This window comes from Stegastes partitus, unplaced genomic scaffold (assembly GCF_000690725.1).
Source record: "Stegastes partitus isolate 25-593 unplaced genomic scaffold, Stegastes_partitus-1.0.2 Scaffold124, whole genome shotgun sequence".
Taxonomy (NCBI): Eukaryota; Metazoa; Chordata; class Actinopteri; family Pomacentridae; genus Stegastes; species Stegastes partitus.
In genome coordinates, this window is record NW_007577855.1 from 176475 (window position 1) to 194608 (window position 18134).

The 18134-nt window shown below is 41.5% G+C and overlaps 2 protein-coding genes across 2 annotated transcripts; both read right to left on the reverse strand.

Moving 5' to 3' along the window:
* Positions 1-3: 3 nt before the first annotated feature.
* On the reverse strand, positions 4-3161 carry sumo2a (small ubiquitin like modifier 2a). The gene is made up of 4 exons (XM_008278477.1): positions 3090-3161; positions 2052-2183; positions 1389-1460; positions 4-542 (listed from the first exon to the last, which is right to left on the reverse strand). The coding sequence occupies exons 1-4, from the start codon at positions 3108-3110 to the stop codon at positions 477-479; spliced, it is 291 nt and encodes a 96-aa protein (XP_008276699.1). The 5' UTR covers positions 3111-3161; the 3' UTR covers positions 4-476.
* An 874-nt stretch (positions 3162-4035) lies between these two features.
* On the reverse strand, positions 4036-17423 carry gga3a (golgi associated, gamma adaptin ear containing, ARF binding protein 3a). Its single transcript, XM_008278478.1, has 17 exons — positions 17362-17423; positions 15105-15189; positions 14873-14948; positions 14684-14782; positions 14461-14584; positions 14140-14243; positions 12047-12127; positions 11713-11850; positions 11151-11232; positions 10809-10934; positions 9069-9281; positions 8875-8948; positions 8387-8799; positions 7482-7690; positions 6291-6460; positions 6013-6123; positions 4036-5787 (listed from the first exon to the last, which is right to left on the reverse strand). The coding sequence occupies exons 1-17, from the start codon at positions 17396-17398 to the stop codon at positions 5677-5679; spliced, it is 2253 nt and encodes a 750-aa protein (XP_008276700.1). The 5' UTR covers positions 17399-17423; the 3' UTR covers positions 4036-5676.
* Positions 17424-18134: the final 711 nt, after the last annotated feature.

The window sequence follows — 18134 nt, forward strand, 5'->3', positions numbered from 1 at the left end:
ATGTAAAAAAAAAAAGAAGACTCAATTTATTCCAATAATACATTTTCATAACAACAGATGTCAGTGAATTTAAAACACAGGCTTACTCAACAATGACAAAATTCTATCTGAATCAAAACCTTAATGACATAAGTATAAAAACAAAAACAAGGACCAAGGTGTTGTTTCCAAATCTTGAAAAAAAACAAAAACAAAAAAAACAAAAACAAAATCTTACCAAGCTTTTAATTTCTTCGGCACATCATCAGACTCACTGCAGCTTACGAGCCGTCTACGCTGCGCAGTTCAGACATGTTAACATATGAAGGACAGTGTGATAAAACTACACCAACTGTGCTGCGGCCTTTTGAGCATTTTGAATTAAGTGTTCCACTGGATGGTATCAGCACTGGTCATGAGCATTTGAAGAAGACTGGGCATAACAAAGATGTCGAGGGATGAAAAGGGGAGGTAGGGGTGTTTTCAGGAAACAGTCTTTAAAGAGGACAGCCTCCAGTTTGCTGTTGGAACACATCAATTGTATCTTCATCCTCCATTTCGAGCTGTAAATCAGAGACGAGATGGGAGTTAGGAGCTTGTTAGTGGTGTAGTTGTGTGAAAAACAAAACACCTGTTCATCATTCCTAATCTGGACAGCGATCATGTGCACACAGCGTGAGCTCATTTATCACCGTGCACTTCACTCTTTGTCGCCGAGTACAGTCTCCAGAGTAATCCTGAGACTGTCAACATGATGTAAACAGGACCTGTTCCTGTATATTTATAACAGCTGCAGCCAAGAGTCCAGTTTGTTTACAGCTGCTTCTTGTTATCTAAAATGATGTGCTTTATCTGGATGCAATACAAGCACTGCCACACGTTACACAAACAGAAGCAGGTGTTGACTCTGCATGGATCGATTTAGTCTTTTAGCAGCTCTTTCACTGCTGTGTAGCGTCACAGATTTTAAAGTTAACTGAGACGTGAACTCAGATTGTCCACGAAGGCACATCAGCGCAACGTCCACAGTGAATAAAAGATAAACTAGTGTCCTAAAAAATAAATGGAAAGAACCAGATAGGAGGACAGTATTGACCTGCCATTATTTACGTAATATTTCTGTAACTACATAGCAATAATTTATTTAAAAATGCCAGCATAATGATACTCGATTACTCGTCTGGGCTTCACAAGCTCAGACAAATTTTACTATTAAACTCGTCTCACTGCATGCTTGATTGAACTACCTGAAAGAAATATTCTACAACATGACAAAGTTAAAAATCAGAGCCAAATCAGTGAGGTTCAGGGTCACTATTCTTTCTATATAATTAACTATATTTCACAGAAAAAGTCATCTAGAGGGTGCACAGTTTGTATGTAGGCTGAACAGCAAGGTGTGCTCTTACCTGCGAAGGTGTGTCTGTTTCATTGATGGGCTGACCGTCAAATCGAAACCGTATTTGCCTCATCGACAGCCCCTGTGTGGACAGACAGAGGAATATTATATTTAGAACACTAACAACGTCACGTTAACGGGGAAACCAGCTGACCTACGAGTTAAGGAAGTGATCAGAATTTGCAATTCCTGGTATAATCTCTCATCTGTTTGCGAAATAAGAAGGCATAAAACATCCCATATAAAAAAAACTTTGCTCAACAGCTATCATATCGAAAAAAAATAGTGATGCTTGAGTTTCTCTTTCATTATTGCAACCATTAAAAAAAAAATATTCATGCAAGCTTATCAAGATTTTGCTGAACTGAGACTCCATGGTGCCATGCAAATAGACAGAATGAGCAAATTCCAATAAAATAAAATAAAAAAAGAGAAAAATAGGTTCTGCAAACTCTCACCACACAATAGATGATATTTATTGTTTCAGTCCTATAAAGATCATATTAATGACCGTCACAATAACCTGTTGTTAGGATTTCATGACAGTATTGAAATGTGATGATCACCGATTTAACATAAGATAAGCGGTTTGAGATTTTCCTATCAAGTTAAGCTGCCTCTAATTTAAAGCTGACTTGTCTTAAGTGGCATCAAACTTGTGCTGCAGCCTCACCTGCCGTTCACAATAAGCTTTCATCAGTTTGCTGAGAGGAGTGTGCCTTTTGATCTTGAACTGCACCACTGAGCCATCCTGCCCTGCCACCTTCAGGTTGATGTGCTCATTGTTCTCCGTCTTCACTCCCTCCTGGAAAAAAAAAAACAGACAAGAAAACAAGAAGCAGCTTTAGGGGATGGTAATGATGAACTACAAGAGGCTGTGCGTCCAACTACAAATCCCCATCCGCTGCACACCATGTAGGACTGCACACAGTGTACCTCAGCGACTTCACGTGAAAATACAATTCATGCTGCATGTGTGGACTGTTTAACCATCTCTCTGACTGTATCTGCTGGGCACTAATCGGAGGACCAGTGTGGCTACTGGGCGCAGAAAGGAGCAAAATTACGACTTCCACCGTTAGCATTAGCATTAGCATGGGAACCGACAATGGCCTATTACTTGGGGGATGCCCACCGGCCTAGCCAGGTTGAAAATCACCACTTTGAACACCCCTCCACATCCAGAGACACTGAGTTTAAACCGACGGTGACTATAACTAAGAGCATTTTAACAGGGATTTGCTTACAGTCAACGATTTGTGCTCGAACAATTCATCCCGGCCCGGTCCTGTTGCACACTGCGGTGTCTCAGCGGTAACAGTTCACTCACTTTCCCTCGGTTCTTGCTAAAGTTACCTGAACATGCACTTGGCTTCGAGCTACACGTGCATCTATATACTAACACGTACATCTGAAATAGGTTGCTTTAACGCGTCTAAGAAGTCCACATAATCTTATTTCTTTCATTTCGCCGGGGCACTCAGGCACATTAGCCTTGTTAGCCTATTATGCTAATTTCACCCGCTAGCTTGCTAGCTGGCTGGCTAACGCGGTAACGTTAGCTCAGGTTGGAGCTGAAGCGCTGCTTCGAATTTACGACCGCTGACAAACTGGACTCATGGGCTGCTTCCGACACCACCGCCGCTACAATTAACGCACACACTGCGAGGACACGCTGCTCAGAAAACCTCACTCAAAACCCGCTCCTCACCTTGGGCTTCTCGTCTGCCATGGCTGCTGCTGCTGCTGCTGCGGCTGTCTGTCTGCGCCTGTTGTGTTGCGGCTGCGCTGTCTGGCGCGCCACTTTGCGTCGGCTGCAGTGCAGAGCTCACAGCTGAGCCCGATCATCTAGAGAAATACACCGTAGCAAAGGCATTCTAGTGTGTCTACATGCACCACTTCAGAGTCCACATTTTCATAGACACATATTTTAATGATCTGCAAGTTGAATCAAAAATATGCACCTTATGAAGTTATTTTGATCTAAACTGAGTATCTCTATTTTATACTTTTTTACTTAACATCCTGTCAAAGGGAAGTGATAGAGCATGTGATGAGGATGCTGAAGTTAGCTCAGATGTGGTTGTATCTCCAATAACACCCCAAAACCATATCATAATGTCAAGAATCCTTATGCTGCATTAGTGTTTTTTACTTAATAATCTTATTATGATTGAGAGCTACATGAAAATACCCCTCAACAATCCATCCATTCATCATCTATACACTGCTTAATCCTCACTAGGGTCGTGGGGGGCTGGAGTCTATCCCAGCTGACTTAGGATGAAGGCAGGTTCACCTGGACAGGTAACCAGTCTATCACAGGGCTACACTTAGACACAGACAACCAAGCACACTCACATTCACACCTACAGACAATTTAGAATCACCAATTAACCTCAACATGTTTTTGGACTGTGTGGGAGGAAGCCGGAGAACCCGGAGAGAACCCACGCTGCACGGGGAGAACATACAAACTTCACGCAGAAAGATTCCGGTGCCCCCACCGGGATGCGGACCAGCGACCTTCTTGCTGCGAGGCAACAGTGCTAACCAACTGCAAACCAACTGCAGCCCTCCTCAACAATGCTGTTTAATATGTTACTGCACTGAATTCATCACAAAACACTCAAAAACGAGGCATGACACGAGCAAACTGTCATACAAATAGATCCAGCTCCTTTATTTTTCCATGCACAGAAATAGCTTTTCAAAAAATATGCAATGACAAGTTAATTTAACAATCTAAGACAAATAAATAATTTCATAAGAAACATGTCGAGAATCTCCTCTATAGCACTAAATAGCCCTAGAAAGACAGAAATGAAGATGTCACAGTTTTGGATGAACACATGGGAAGCCTAATGCTCTGAATGAACAACACTGATGTACTGTGTTTAGTCAAGGCTTACACATAGAAGTATTTTCCTAGTTTGAAAGAGGAAACTCCCACAAAAGCAGAACATTTACACTTGATCCAGAGAGAATGATCAACCCCTTTAACTTGGTTCATCTAACAGCAGGTCAAACAGCACATGGCATTTAATCAATTTCTAACAAAATGCCTTTGTACGTTTCCCAGTGAGGGATCAATGCAGTTTAATCTTATCTTCTTGTGTCCACAGGTTTATTGTCTGCAGGTATCCACATCCATTTAATATATATATGTATATATACTTGATCTGCCAAGTAAAAGGGGTCAATGTCTCTGGTAGAAGTCTAGTGTTTTAATAAGCACAAAGTTCTTGATTAAGATGCTGTCCAGAGATCACAGCCTGATAACAAGACGTGGAATTGATCCAGAATCCACCCCTGGGTTGCTAAATAACATATTCTAACGTGTCTGTCTGAATACTTGTTAACATTAAATACTCCTACTAGATAGACAACTATTGACTTGTGCGTCCCTCGCTGCAATACTTATCATGAGAAGAGCATGCACCATGTCGACTGCAACACCGTACAGTAACAGTGAACACATCGGATACCTTTATCCCCCCCAAATCAAAATAAATAATACATTCATGAATATAAATACAGAAACACTAAAAATATAACTTGAGTAGATAAAAAAAACAACAACAACCCCAGAATAAAGTCTTCAGTAGTAACCGTGGGCCTGTTATTTTGGAAGAGGCCAGCTGAACGTAACTGATTCTTAATGAGCCAGTCTGAGAGTTCCTTCTATTTAGCAACAGAGGGGCTCTTGTCTGCTCTGGCCTGATGTCTTCAGCGTAAAATGTCTTTAATATACACAGTCAGCTGCAAATCATGTGAAATTAAGGTTGCGGTCACATGTTCAAATGACCACGGCTTCACAATCTCCTTCTAACGTGTGTGTTTTTTTGTTGTTCTATTTAAGACTGCCCGGCATCCAGAAGTGCAAGTGTTCTCCAATCTGTACTGTCATGACTGAGAGACAGAATACCAACATTAAAATGCAAACAAAATTGTATAATAGTAATAATAATAACGGCAAGAAATTCAAAAATAACTTAGCAATTTTACCAAAACAACCATCGTCCACGTTCCACTGGTTCACATCCGTCGTTACTGCATCTCACTGACTGACTGACTACATCTGGCACTGTAGAAAAAGTTAATGCTGGATGTTCGCTACAGGACTTTGGCTACATCAGTGGGCTGTCTAAAGCTCCTCAGGGTTCATTAAAGTTTATAATATATTCAACCTTTCCTTAAAAGCCTTCCCATTCTGCCCTTTCTGTTGACCTTTTTGCGCTTTAGTTGTTAAAGAAGTCTCGTAACGTCTGGCCATCCTAACGGGGGGGGAAGCGGGGCTATAGAGCTCCCCATTTATCAGCGGGCGGAAACTCGTTCACCTCCCCCACTTCGGCGAGCGGCTGCTCTCCCAGCGTGAACGTCAGCTTGTATCTCATTCGGACCTTTTCCTGCAAAACACAAAAGCATGTGATTCGATATCTTTCTGGAACATCCAACGCCGCTGATCATTTCATCCTTAACGTGTACTGGTTGGTATGCAAGACGGAATAATGCTGAGCTGTGCTGTCTGGTTTGAAACAGCTTAAGTAAGCAAGAGTTCTGTCAGTCAATATGATGTTTAATGCATTGACAAATATATGAAAATTTAAAAAAAACACCAGCGTGAGGTCTACCTTGAGAGGATTGGCGAGCAGCATAACCTGAGTGATGGCAGCAGGGGGAAGTATTGGGTTAAAAGAAGCCAGCTCTGTCCCTGAGGGGGGCTGCAGTCTCACTTTCATCGTCTATTGGCAGAACAGACATTCATGTAGATTAAACAGAAACCACCGGAATTACATTTTCACATAAATGACTTCATGTGCAGGGACATCTACCTAAATTATGACTTCAAATCCAAACTGTATGGCTTGATGGAGAGTAACAGTGATATTTTTTATTAAAAAGCTTTTACCCTGGGCACAGCAACCTGCAGAACAATGCTGCTGACAGGCTGTGGTGCTGTGTTCAGCATGGACGCCACCATCACCAACACATCGGGTCTGCCGGGTGGACAGTCGGTAGCAAAGTGCAGCAGGAGACGAACGCCATTTTTATCGTATGCTGTCACAGGACACACTTTACCTAAAAGGAGAAAAGCAAAAGGTGATTAGGACAGATATTGACAACCCTAAGCGCACACAGCTAATCACACAAACATCACTCAGTCTCTTCTTCCAGACGTATTGAGTTGGCCACTGTCGCCACAAGGTGGGAGTGATGTCTAACGTTCTGTTTTCCAACCGATAAATCTCAAATAACGAGGAGGCTGCTGCTCTCCGAGAAGAAACAGCTTCAGTTTAGTAAATTAATGGTAAACAGAAACGTCAGCTGTTTTGTTCAAATCTATTCTCAGAGTATTTTATTAAAGTTGAGAGATTAGGAAAAAAGTTATTGAAAAGACAGTCCATTCTCTGAATTACTGTGATCACCAAAGGAGCAACAAGCAGCTAAATAAGACTACTTTCAACTTTTGAGGATATAAAACAGAACTTCAATTCACCAAGTCATCTGTGCACATTGAATTTGAATTAAATTTCCCTTCTGGGATGAATAAAGTATTTTTCATTTCATTCATTTCATTTCATTTCATAATTGCCTGTTTTACATTACACTAGTTGGCATCTGGTTTTCCTGTTTCCAGCAAAAGGATGAGATCTTAACCACAGACAAAAGCCCTTGAAATTGCTCATTATTAGTGAAAACCTAATTTTGAAGCATAACTGTTGTTAATTAAAATTACATCCACTACTTGGAAAAGACATTTGGCCTTTTAGAGGTTTAGATTTTTAACACTATCAGGGATGTTTAGTCCCAAACCCGTCGTGACATGTGACAATGGCCCAAAACATACAGTCAGATTCATAAAGACATCACTTCATGAACAGGGAGTCCTGCAACAACTGGTGTCGCTCCCACAGAGCTCTGATCTTAACATCATCATGCTAGTCTCAGATTGCATGAAGAGACAAGAGCGAGTGAAACTGGCTAAATCCAGAAGAGCTGTGTCCTCTCAAAGGTACAAGGAAGAATGTGTAATGTTGTAACGACAGCAGGTGATTTGACTTTTTTCTGTTTCTTGTTACGTAGAGGTCCTTGAACTCACTTGGCTTGATGGCATCCAAAGGGACAAACACATCGGCCAGGGAGACCTGCTGTCTCCCGCCTGGACTGGCCTGGCTCAGTGGGAGGATGGGGGACAGAGAGCGCAAAAGAGGGCTGTCGTCTGCCTGACTCTTGGTAGGCGGAGGAGTCGACCATCCCTGCATGCCTCCTGCAATCAGTGAGGTGGACGTGGTGGAGGTGAGAGCAGACCTAGAAGAGCAGAGTGACAAGACCATGTATGTCTTCATTCTATGAGAAGAGTTGTGCTGTACAGATGATTAAGGCGTCTTAGTAAAGGATATTACAGGTCTCAAAGTGTAAAATGACAGGTATAAACAATGACAACACGGTCGCAGAAGAAGACAGAAATCAATTTAAAGACAGTTACTGCAGCGTGATTCATTAATTAACAGGGAAATGCTAAGACATCGGTGTCACTAGACAACTGAACAAGTGGCAAAAAAAAAAAGCACTACCACTTGAATGCCACAGAATGAACAATCCTAATCTTCAACATTTTGATGAAACTGAGACGATGCATTCTTGAGTAATGTTGCTTAGTTACAGTGAGAAAAACACAGCGTGTGAAGCAGCTACGGGTTCATCCAAGTATCATCTTCGGTCAAGGGCTAATGGAGTCTGGTGGATCAGTCTTCTATTTGAGATGCACTTAAAAATTCAAATAGAACTAAAGGCAAAACCAACTCAGTAGGTGGAAGCTTCTCTAAACTTCACTGCTTAAACACCCACTCAGGTAAATCAGTGCAATTTCAAAAAATACTACAACAGAAGAAGAGCATGAACCTTTTACTAAATTTTTTTACAAAATAGAATCGAGAACGTGAAATGTTGTGTTTAGCAGATTTATGGGCCAGTTCACACATTATAATCTCCTGCATTACTCACTTATTTGAACCGCCAAGATCCAGCAGGGTGAGGTCTTGGTGTTGGTGACTGAGAGAAGCGGACGGCGAGTGGAAGACTCCCGGTGAAGACGTGAACTGTTGTGGAGCTACAGGGTTGGTTGAGGGAGCGGCCGAGGTCATGCTGAAAGGCTGAGGAAGTGCGGCTGGAGCCACGGTGGTCAGCGCTGCACTGAGAGGTTGTGGGAACATGACTGTTGACGGAGGTGCTGCAGAAACTGGAGGTGTGGAAAAGACAGGTCCAGGAAAGCTTAAGGCAGAGGCAGTTGTAGAAGTTTTGGTAGGACTGACTGAGGCTACTGTTGAAGAGAGGGCGTCTAGGAAGAGTGGAGGTGTGGAGAACGCAGGAACTGTGGGCAAAGCGGTGTCCAAAAACCCCAAATCTTTAGTTGCATCCTGGAATGGACAATAAAAAAATGTTATTTCTGTTAATATTGTCCTTGAAGTTATTATGAATGACTTTTTATTTACCTGTAAAGATGGCAAATGATCGCTCAGGTTTTGTTGTGTTGATGTATTACCAGCAGGAGCAGGTTCATTGAGGCCTATAAATGAGCACAAATGTGTCAGAAAATTAAGCCTGAAGAGCTTCTAAAACATCAGTTAATGTCCAATATCACAGGAAAAGAAACACAATGCTTCAAATACATTGTAGTGCATGCTACCTAAAGACAGCAGCTCTTCATCCAGCAGTGAGAGCGCTGCAGACGGTGTGCTAACACTTTGGGCCTGAGGGTCAGTGACGGCTGATCCACACAGCAGGTCGGCAGGAAACGACAGAGAAGATGCTGGAGGTGGCTGTTCAGGTGGAGAGGGGGTCTGGATGTCCAGACCCACCAGATCGATCAGAATCTCTGACTGGTTTGTGCGTCCAGTGCCTATGAGATGGAGTAAAAAATAAAAAAATCAACACCGGAGCACAAGCAACCAAAAAAATGTACTAAAGTTAGTACTACTGTCTGTCCATCCATGTGTCAAGCAAAGTTTAAAGGGTCACTTCTGTCAAAAACACGAATGAAAGCCTATCAAAATAACTGTCACTGTACTGGTTAAGCTATTTGTTGCTGTCACATATCATCCTTCAGGGTGTCTGCTGGGTAACGTAGTTGAACTGGACATGCTACCCTCGGCCATTCAGGACTGTGACACACCACTTGTTGTCATGGCAGATATGAATATCCACACAGACAAGACCAAGGAAGTGACTTTCTGTCACTTCTGGCATCTTTCGACCTGAAGCAGGTTTCTACCCTCCCACGCAAAGCGGGAAACAAGCTTGACTTGATTTTCTGTCAAAACTGCTCCACAACAAATCTGAGTGTCACTCCGCTTCATGTGTCCGACCACCATTTTATTCAGTTCACTGTCTCCTCACTGGAAGACTCTCCAGTTCCTCCACAAATGGTCTCCTTCCGCCGAAACCTTCAGTCCCTCACACCGACCCAGCTTTCTAATGAGGTCTTGGCTTCCATGCCTCCTCATAACAGATTCTCCTCACTCACGTTGACGAGGCCACAGACACTCTCTGTTCCTCACCAGCCTCCTCTCTGAACAATCTCTGCCCTCTAACATGCAAACCTGATCATACCTCTCCACCTTGTCCATGGCTCATTGATGACACCAGAAAGCAAAGGGTGGGGCTCAGAGCAGCAGAAAGAAAATGGCGTAAATCCATACAGCCCTCTGACCTCAGTGACTATCGAGGTCTACTAGCATCCTTCTTCTCCAGTTTAAAAACTGCTAAGACCAAGTACGATCAGAACAAGCTCTGTAGTGCAACAGATGCTTTTAACTCACTTCTCCACCCACCACCTCCTTCCTTTTCAGATCAAACTGGATGTTCATTTGCAACATGAGGCTAATGTCTTCTTTGCACATTTAAATTTTCATTGTGGTTCCTGGCTTGGTGATTGTGTATTAAAGGTCTCACATCTTGAAAATCCAGTGTTACTGTGATTTGTAGCAATAAAATGGATTTGTAAAGTAAAAGCTATTAAAATATGATGACGTTTACATCTGCCAATTCTCAAGGGGCATTCAGAGACTGTAGTTCAGTTTAAGACTGATCTGAAGCCAATAAACAATGACTGGGGTGGAGTAATGTGTTGTCAGGTCACCTGTTGCACATCAGCTGCTGTTTGCATCCGTTTACTTCTCTCTGTGTGCACATATACTGTATTCTAACACAGCTGAATTCCCAATAAAGCTGTTCTTATTACATGTAATTCTGTTTATTGTCAGATAATGAAACTCATTAGAAATACTGACTGAAAAACAGCCTCTTTAGAACAGAGCTAAAAACCAGTCATGGTAAAATGAATCACGTCTGTAACTATCAAAGCAAATGTTACTCTGATGCTGCAAACATACTTTAAAGAGGCTCTGTGCTCGTAACTGACAAATACCTTGTGTTACTGATGTTTGTGTTTGTTGTGCTTCATCAGTCTCTCCGTTGATGGTGTGCCCTTCTACAATCTTCTTGTAGGAATTAATGACATGGGAGAGGTCATCACTGGCCTGCAAGAGGTCTCCTAAATATGCATTTTTAAAAATTAGACCAGAGTGAAGATCAGGAAAATTTGATTTAAAAAAAAAAACCCAAACGATCACATTATTATTATGACCTCTGTGAGCAGAATGGTTGTTAATCAGTCAAGTGATGGGATCTTGGGCTCACATCTGCTCAAGCAAAAAATAGCAAGAATGTGTCATTAGAATCAGCAGGACCAAATTACAGGATTTCATACCCAAGCTGGTGTCATTATCCTCGCTCTCGGTAGCCAGCTGATATACTGTTTGCCTCAGTTTGTCACAATCACCATACAACTCCTGGAAACAACACGACAGACAGAAATCGTTAAAAATTCAGATCTTGAATCTCAATCGAATTACAGGATTTAACAAAGGAACGCGTTTCTAATACACATTGGCATTTGTGTGGTATTAAATATGCAGGATCAAACGTTTGAAAAGATGCTGTGTCATGTTCATCACAAGTGTTCTGTCAGCCTTGTGCACATCCACTTATGTGATACTGAATATGTCTGTACTTGATCAGAAAATCTGATCAAATCTGAAACATACTTGATATTTACTAAAGGGCTGGACTGTCTCATAATGACGGGGCGTTTTAATTACTTCCCGCAAGCTTCAGTTAAACAGTCCTAAATGAGTTCAGGCTGCTTTCTTGTTGTATGGGCAGCACTTGGACGTTTGCAACAGTGCTCGTAGAAAGGTCAACCAATGCCAAAGAAATAACTGAATTTGCTTTAAAAAGGTCATTTGAGTCATATCTAAAAGTGAACGAACCCTAATAAGCTCCTTGTCTCCGTCTGTTGAATCGTCTGGGCTGAAGTGAGCGAGCATCTCATTAAGGAGTTTGACGCTGTTGTTGGCTGCCTCCAATGTGCTTTTTTGTTTTGTTGCTTTCTGTCTCCTCACCTCATCCTGAGACAAAAAAAAACATGTTGAGTAGGCTCCGTTGAACCCGATTTAATGAGTTCATTACGTAAGTTTTGAGGAGAAAACCGAGAAGTGCGCGCAGCACTTTCCGTCTCATTATTCCTTGAAGAAACAGCCACAACTCTGGCTAATTTAAACCACAATCATCACAGTTAGAGCATCTTGTTCAGATCGGACACACCTCCTTGACCATGTTCTTGATGAGCCGATTGGCCTCTTGTAAATCTTCGGGTTTTTTACTCTTCAGCAGCTCTGATAATCTCTGCAGAGACAAAAGAGACTTGTTTGTGAATAAACGCTGTTTGCCACAGATCACACAGACAGCAGCACAGCCATTTCCTGACCTTAAAAAACACAAACCTCACCCATAGATCAATTGCAAGCAGCACAAAATAAACACGCGGTCATGACCTGTTTTTGCGCCAAGAAAGAAATTAGGTCGTGGTCTTAAATTCACATGAATTTGGTCTTTATTTCCGTGTAATGCAATTATACAAAGCCTTTACTAAAGGATGAAAAAGTGACATCGGCATGTAGTGACAAAATCCTGTCAGCAAAATTCCCATTACACAACTGAATCATCATGAAAGTATATTGTCATTAAAGACTAATTTTACTGTTTGCAGTGTCTTTTCTACAAAGTCATCGAGAGTTAGATAACAAAAATTCTAATTCATATTTATTACTTAAGTGCAAAGCTACACTTGTTAAACAATTAGCTTAGCATATAAACTGAAAATGGGCAAACAGCGGGCTTCCAGCTGTCTGAAGTTAAAGTTTATACAGAGTCAGATAACTTTAGAAGTGCTAACCAGAACTTTATCACTGTAAACTGTTTAAATAAATACTTCTTGGCCAGGATCAGTGTCTTTTAAGGTCCTCGCTAACGGCATCCTGTCTGTAGCTTTGTATTTAACGGACAGACATGTATTTAACGGACAGACATGACAGTGGTATTGATCTTCCCAACTCACTCTTGGCCAAAAGGCAAACGACACTATGTCCAGAGATGTCAAACTATTCTTCAATAGTTATTTACACTGGAGGGTAAGGGTTCTGGATCAAACATAAAGGCACTCTGATGCCTCGACTGCAGGGGTTTCAAATGAGCTTTGCACTGAAACACACACACACATATTGTACTGTGCATTAGGGGTGTAACCTCAGTTGTAAGGGTCCGGTTTGCTACGGTTTTGGTACAGCTAAACAGGAAATATGAAACTTCAAACTGCTTATTCTTGTAGATTAATCATAGCAACTGGACTTGCTTGAGTTCCTTGAAGACGTTCCACCTCTCATTAAACTGCCTGTTTTTCCTTCCTCCTAAAAACTACACAGGTTTACCCAACAGGCTGTAATCCTCTGAAGCAAAAGTCTGCTGCAACTGGCTGCAGCCTACTAAGAAAAAAGTCAAATGTACTCAAGTAAATAAAAATGTAAATTATCTCAAATGAATAAAAATAAATATGTATTAATGTGCAGCATTTACAAGGTATTCTTGTGCCTAAACTGTACCACGTTTTCATTCATATTTAGAAGCTTTCAGGTTCACACTGAAACTATGCAACAGTGGCTGTAGCTTGTGTTTCATCAGGAAGGGCTGGTATGACCTGCTGGTTGGAATGCGGACGAGAGGGAACTCGTAATGGGGCTTGATTGCTTTCAGCATGTGTTTAAAACCCATGTTCTCAGCAACAGAGAATGGTTGCATATCCACTTCTGTAAAAAAAAACACCAATGATGTTTGTTATTACTTTGGTCCAGTTAGCAAAAAGCTGCTTCAGTGCCGCAGGGAGCTGTGTTTGCACTGCACTCACTTTTATTCTTGTACCACTGATGTTAAAATTAGCGTGATGCCATCTCAGATTACCGAGCAAGTTCAATGTACGAGCAGCAACACACAAGAATGCGGCCGAACAATGCCGGCATAAAGCTTTCATTTGAACCCCCTGTGTGTGTGTCCATTGTCACTGAAGGTAACTGAGAACCTAGTGTTCACATCAAGCAGACCTCAGCAGTATAGCATGTATTCGCTCTGTACAGATGAGTACTAAACCGGAAGAGCTGTACCAAAATCCTCGGTACAAATACGTGCACCATTACACCCCTATCATGCCTGCAATTGCGATGTAATGTCGGGTATAAGAGATATAATATCTTAAATGTTCTGCCAGTAAAACTATAAACTTGTATCTGCAGCAGAGATAAGATAGCGAGGTGCAGTGAGTCAGCATTTGTGTTGACACGTCCGCATCCCAAAATAGGTCCTCTTACCTTGCTCTTCTTCTCGTCATCAAATACAGGATTTTTGGGTCGGGGAGAGGGTGATGGTATTAATGTGGCATCAAGAGATATTTCTGGGTCAGCTAAAACAATACCTGAAATAAAAATGACAACACATAGGCACTGTACTCAGGTAAAGACGGTTTCAGTACTAAAAGGTGACTAAATTACCTTAAAAAAAACTAAAATCAAAAGACAGTGGTAATTGTTGGAAAACTGTTTTTGAATGTCACTCTTATGCATTCATATTTTGTCACGATGTTGATGAATGCTATCAACACATCTGAAGTTTCTCAGTGGTCCACGACTCACCCTGTGACTTCAGCATCTGATAAGCTTCACAGATCTTTGCTTCATCAGGCAGAGACACCGTCCAGCTGTACAGCAACTCTATCACTTTTTTCTTCACCTTTTCTGAAACTTTGTCTCCTAGATACTGAAAAAAAGAAAGACACACTGCTTAGGATGACAACAAACATTCACTAAAAAGAACTTCATTCTCAACAGAGGGCTTTCTAACATTTCTGTGACTTACTTTGGGTGAAACCACCTTAATTAATTCATTTAAAAACTTAAATTTCCCAACTTCGTTATGAAACCTTCGCCCGCAGTTCTTCATACAAGCTTCAAGAACCTGCAAAGGCAAAACAAGCTTAAGTCAATATCTACAGTGCAAGGTTACGCTGAAGGACATCAGAATGAGTGAAATGATTACACGACAGACCGTTAACGCTTGCATCGCCTCCCATTCCTGAGGGGACTGAATCTTGTATGCCAACAGTCTGATGGATATTTGTGGACTGGAAGTTGTCAAAGAAAGAAAGAAAGAATTAAATATAATCTCAATTAAACCGTCAGTACTGACCTCAATGTCTTCAGAACGACGTTACTGATAATTTGGTTAGATGGGTGTGATTCAAAACAAGACTCAGTTTATTGAATGAATGTGGCCATACCCTTCTAGCTCCTTATTGATTTGATCACAGAATCCCATAATATACTCCCAGTCTTCATGTCTGTTGGAGGGGTTGGTGGCTTTGTCTGGAAAAAGTAAAGAGACAATCGTTCATAAATATACAATTGTTATAACACATGTACCTAGAAAGATGATGATGTCTGAAGCTTTGTGACATATGAAGATTTAACTGTCCCATGTGGTAAAATCCCTTTTATTGTTTTTTTTTTGTTCATGCCTTAAAAACCTGGAGGATTAAAATAAAAGGTATGAGAATATTAGGACGCTTACTACACTCCTCTAGCTCCTGATTAACAGCTTCCACAGCTTGGAGAACACAAGAACTTTTTTCACTCGCTACATAAACATGTAAGAACTAAAAGTCTTCAGCTAAAATTTATACTCCTGCACCCCTCACTTGTCACTGATTCCAGATGAGTCACGCAGAATCAGCAGTCTGTTTATTTTTTAGCTGTTTCTGCCAACTCTACCATGTCTCCGCCACGAGCAAAGCACAACAAATGTTGTGTTTCTGCCTGCAGGAGTGAATACAAGAGTTTACATGCACTCCCAGAATCTAAGCAACCAAGAACCCAGTGAATTACTTTTGTTTTTGATGGCAATGTCACCACAACACGGGACAAATCCTTGGTGTTTGCATGTTGCAAGACAATTAGCCGTTAGCTTTGATGCTCTGTAAAAAAGTGTGGCGCTGAGGAGCAATCAGAAAGAGTTAAAACTCAAAGACTGATTTGAAAGCAGTAAACAGGGACTGAGTGGGTTACATGTTGCCTTTAATGAGGTGTGTCAGAAGAGTTTCAGGACTGGTGTCACAAAAGATATAATTCAAATCCAAACTACAAACTACAAGTTTTCCCCTTCAAAGTAATCCCCCTGGAGTCTAACACACTTTCCCAGCCTTCTCTGCCTTCATGCCGCCATGCACTGCTGGAAGGATTCTTCCAGGATCCTCCATCATCACAGCCATCTTGATGTTGTCCATGCCTTCTAAATGGGTCCCCTTGATGACCCCCTTGAGCTTAGAGGAAAAAATCCCACAGAGCCAGGTGGGGTGAGTAGGGAGGTTGCTCCAGCACGGCGATGTTCTTCTCAGCCAGGAACTGTTGGGATGCTCAGGGTGTTGTGAGCAGGTTGTCATGGTGAAGCAGCCACCACTGGTCCTGCCACAACTCTCGCCTCTTCTGAACGAAGCAAACACTGCAGGATCTCTTTGAAGAGGAGCTGGTTGATCGTCTGAAGGGGAAAACTGGTAGTTTGGGTTTGAAATATATCTTTTGTGACACCAGTCCTGGAACTTTTCTGACACACCTCTTATGCTTCAGTGAAAGTTAAACCGAATCAGTGATGTTGATTCTTCCTGGGTGAAATAAGACTGAAAAAGACCATTTATTTTACTAACCGCAACACTGTCTGACATAAGTACATTTTTAAAAAATGGCTGTGCTGCCAATTCAGCTGAATCCTGCTGAGAAAGACAGTTAAAGAGACCCATTCATGACCATCAGCTGTCAATCACAGATGCAGAGTCTCCTTCCTGAAGGGGCATGGAGAGCTGGAGCTGAGCTGAAATCACTGCTACACGCATTCATAAAGCCCATTTAGAACAGAGCTAAAACCAGGACTTATTTAAATGAGTCATCTGTGCAGCACTTTGACCAGAAAAATGAAAGACACACTCTGGGAACATGTCAGATTTTCAATAACTTGGTAAAAAAGGGGGCACAACATGAGCTCTTGAAGTCAAGCCCTGAGCATCAAGCTTCATCCCTTCTGAGTCCAGCACACCGATCGATTGTTATCCAGCCGTTTCAGTCCATCTTGAGTCCTCTCTTAATTAGCCGCAGGACACTTGGCTGATCCAGTTTGTTGTTTCAGTTTCAGACGTTGTTTGAACTTTGACAGGACAACGCCTGGAGGTGTTTACACAACTATAAAGAGTGCCGTGGGTCGCAACGACAACACAATAAAGACATTTCTAGCCAGCACACTGACTCCTAAGTCCGTGACACAGGTGAACCAGACACCGAGGCTGATTTTTTTAAGCTATTGCCACCCATCAGCTGACTGTGTTAGCCGCTTCTGACAACAACACACCCGAACTAACGCGGTAATGTACAGACACAGCCATGTCAAGCGAGTCCAATTAATATTTCAGGCACCTGTTGTACTGCAGCACATACGGACACACGTGTAGAGTGATTAAATGACGCGATAAAAGAGTTTAAACGTGTACTTACTAAGCCAAGACTCCAGCGACTCTCCATCATCCGCCATATTTGTACGCTGAGGCAAACAACGCGTGACTCCTGTTACCTTCACGGACCCCCGGACAAACGGGACTTTGTCTGCTTAATTTTCTTCATGACGGTCTGTGAGGACGGGAACAATGCTTTTTTTTATGACAGCGTGACATTTCTACGTTGGTGCTTGCTGTATAGTAGCATGCTTCTACTTATTTGGTCATTTTTAGATGTCATACACACAAATGCGGATGGAGCTAAAGGGCATCTTCCGCTTCGGTCAACAGCAAGTGAACTTCTCTGTGTTTGTTCTTGTTTTTAAAAACTAAACTGACATACTTTTTTTTTTATTAGGAGCTGGTTTTACTAAAACAAAATGTAATTGTTTTTCCATGTCTGCTTGATACTTTGGTAATACTATCGTTTTAAACTATACTATCTAAGAAAGTCAATAACTGTCCGTATTTAAATCAATAAATAATAATATATACATATACACATGCCAAAGCCTCCTTAAATTAACAGTATTGGTAATTACTAACGCCATTGTTTACGTTTCTGTAATGGTTAATACACCTGTATGTAGAAGCTCTTTAACCAGAATTATATTTTCAATGCTAAATTATAATTATTATTATTGTTAGCTATGAATTTTCACATTTACTGTATCTAAAATACCAGAAAAATAGTAAAGCACGTCATTATTTCTTGATTAAAATGTCAAATTATTGTTATTTACTTGCATTCCTGAACAGAAAACACGTTTTAGT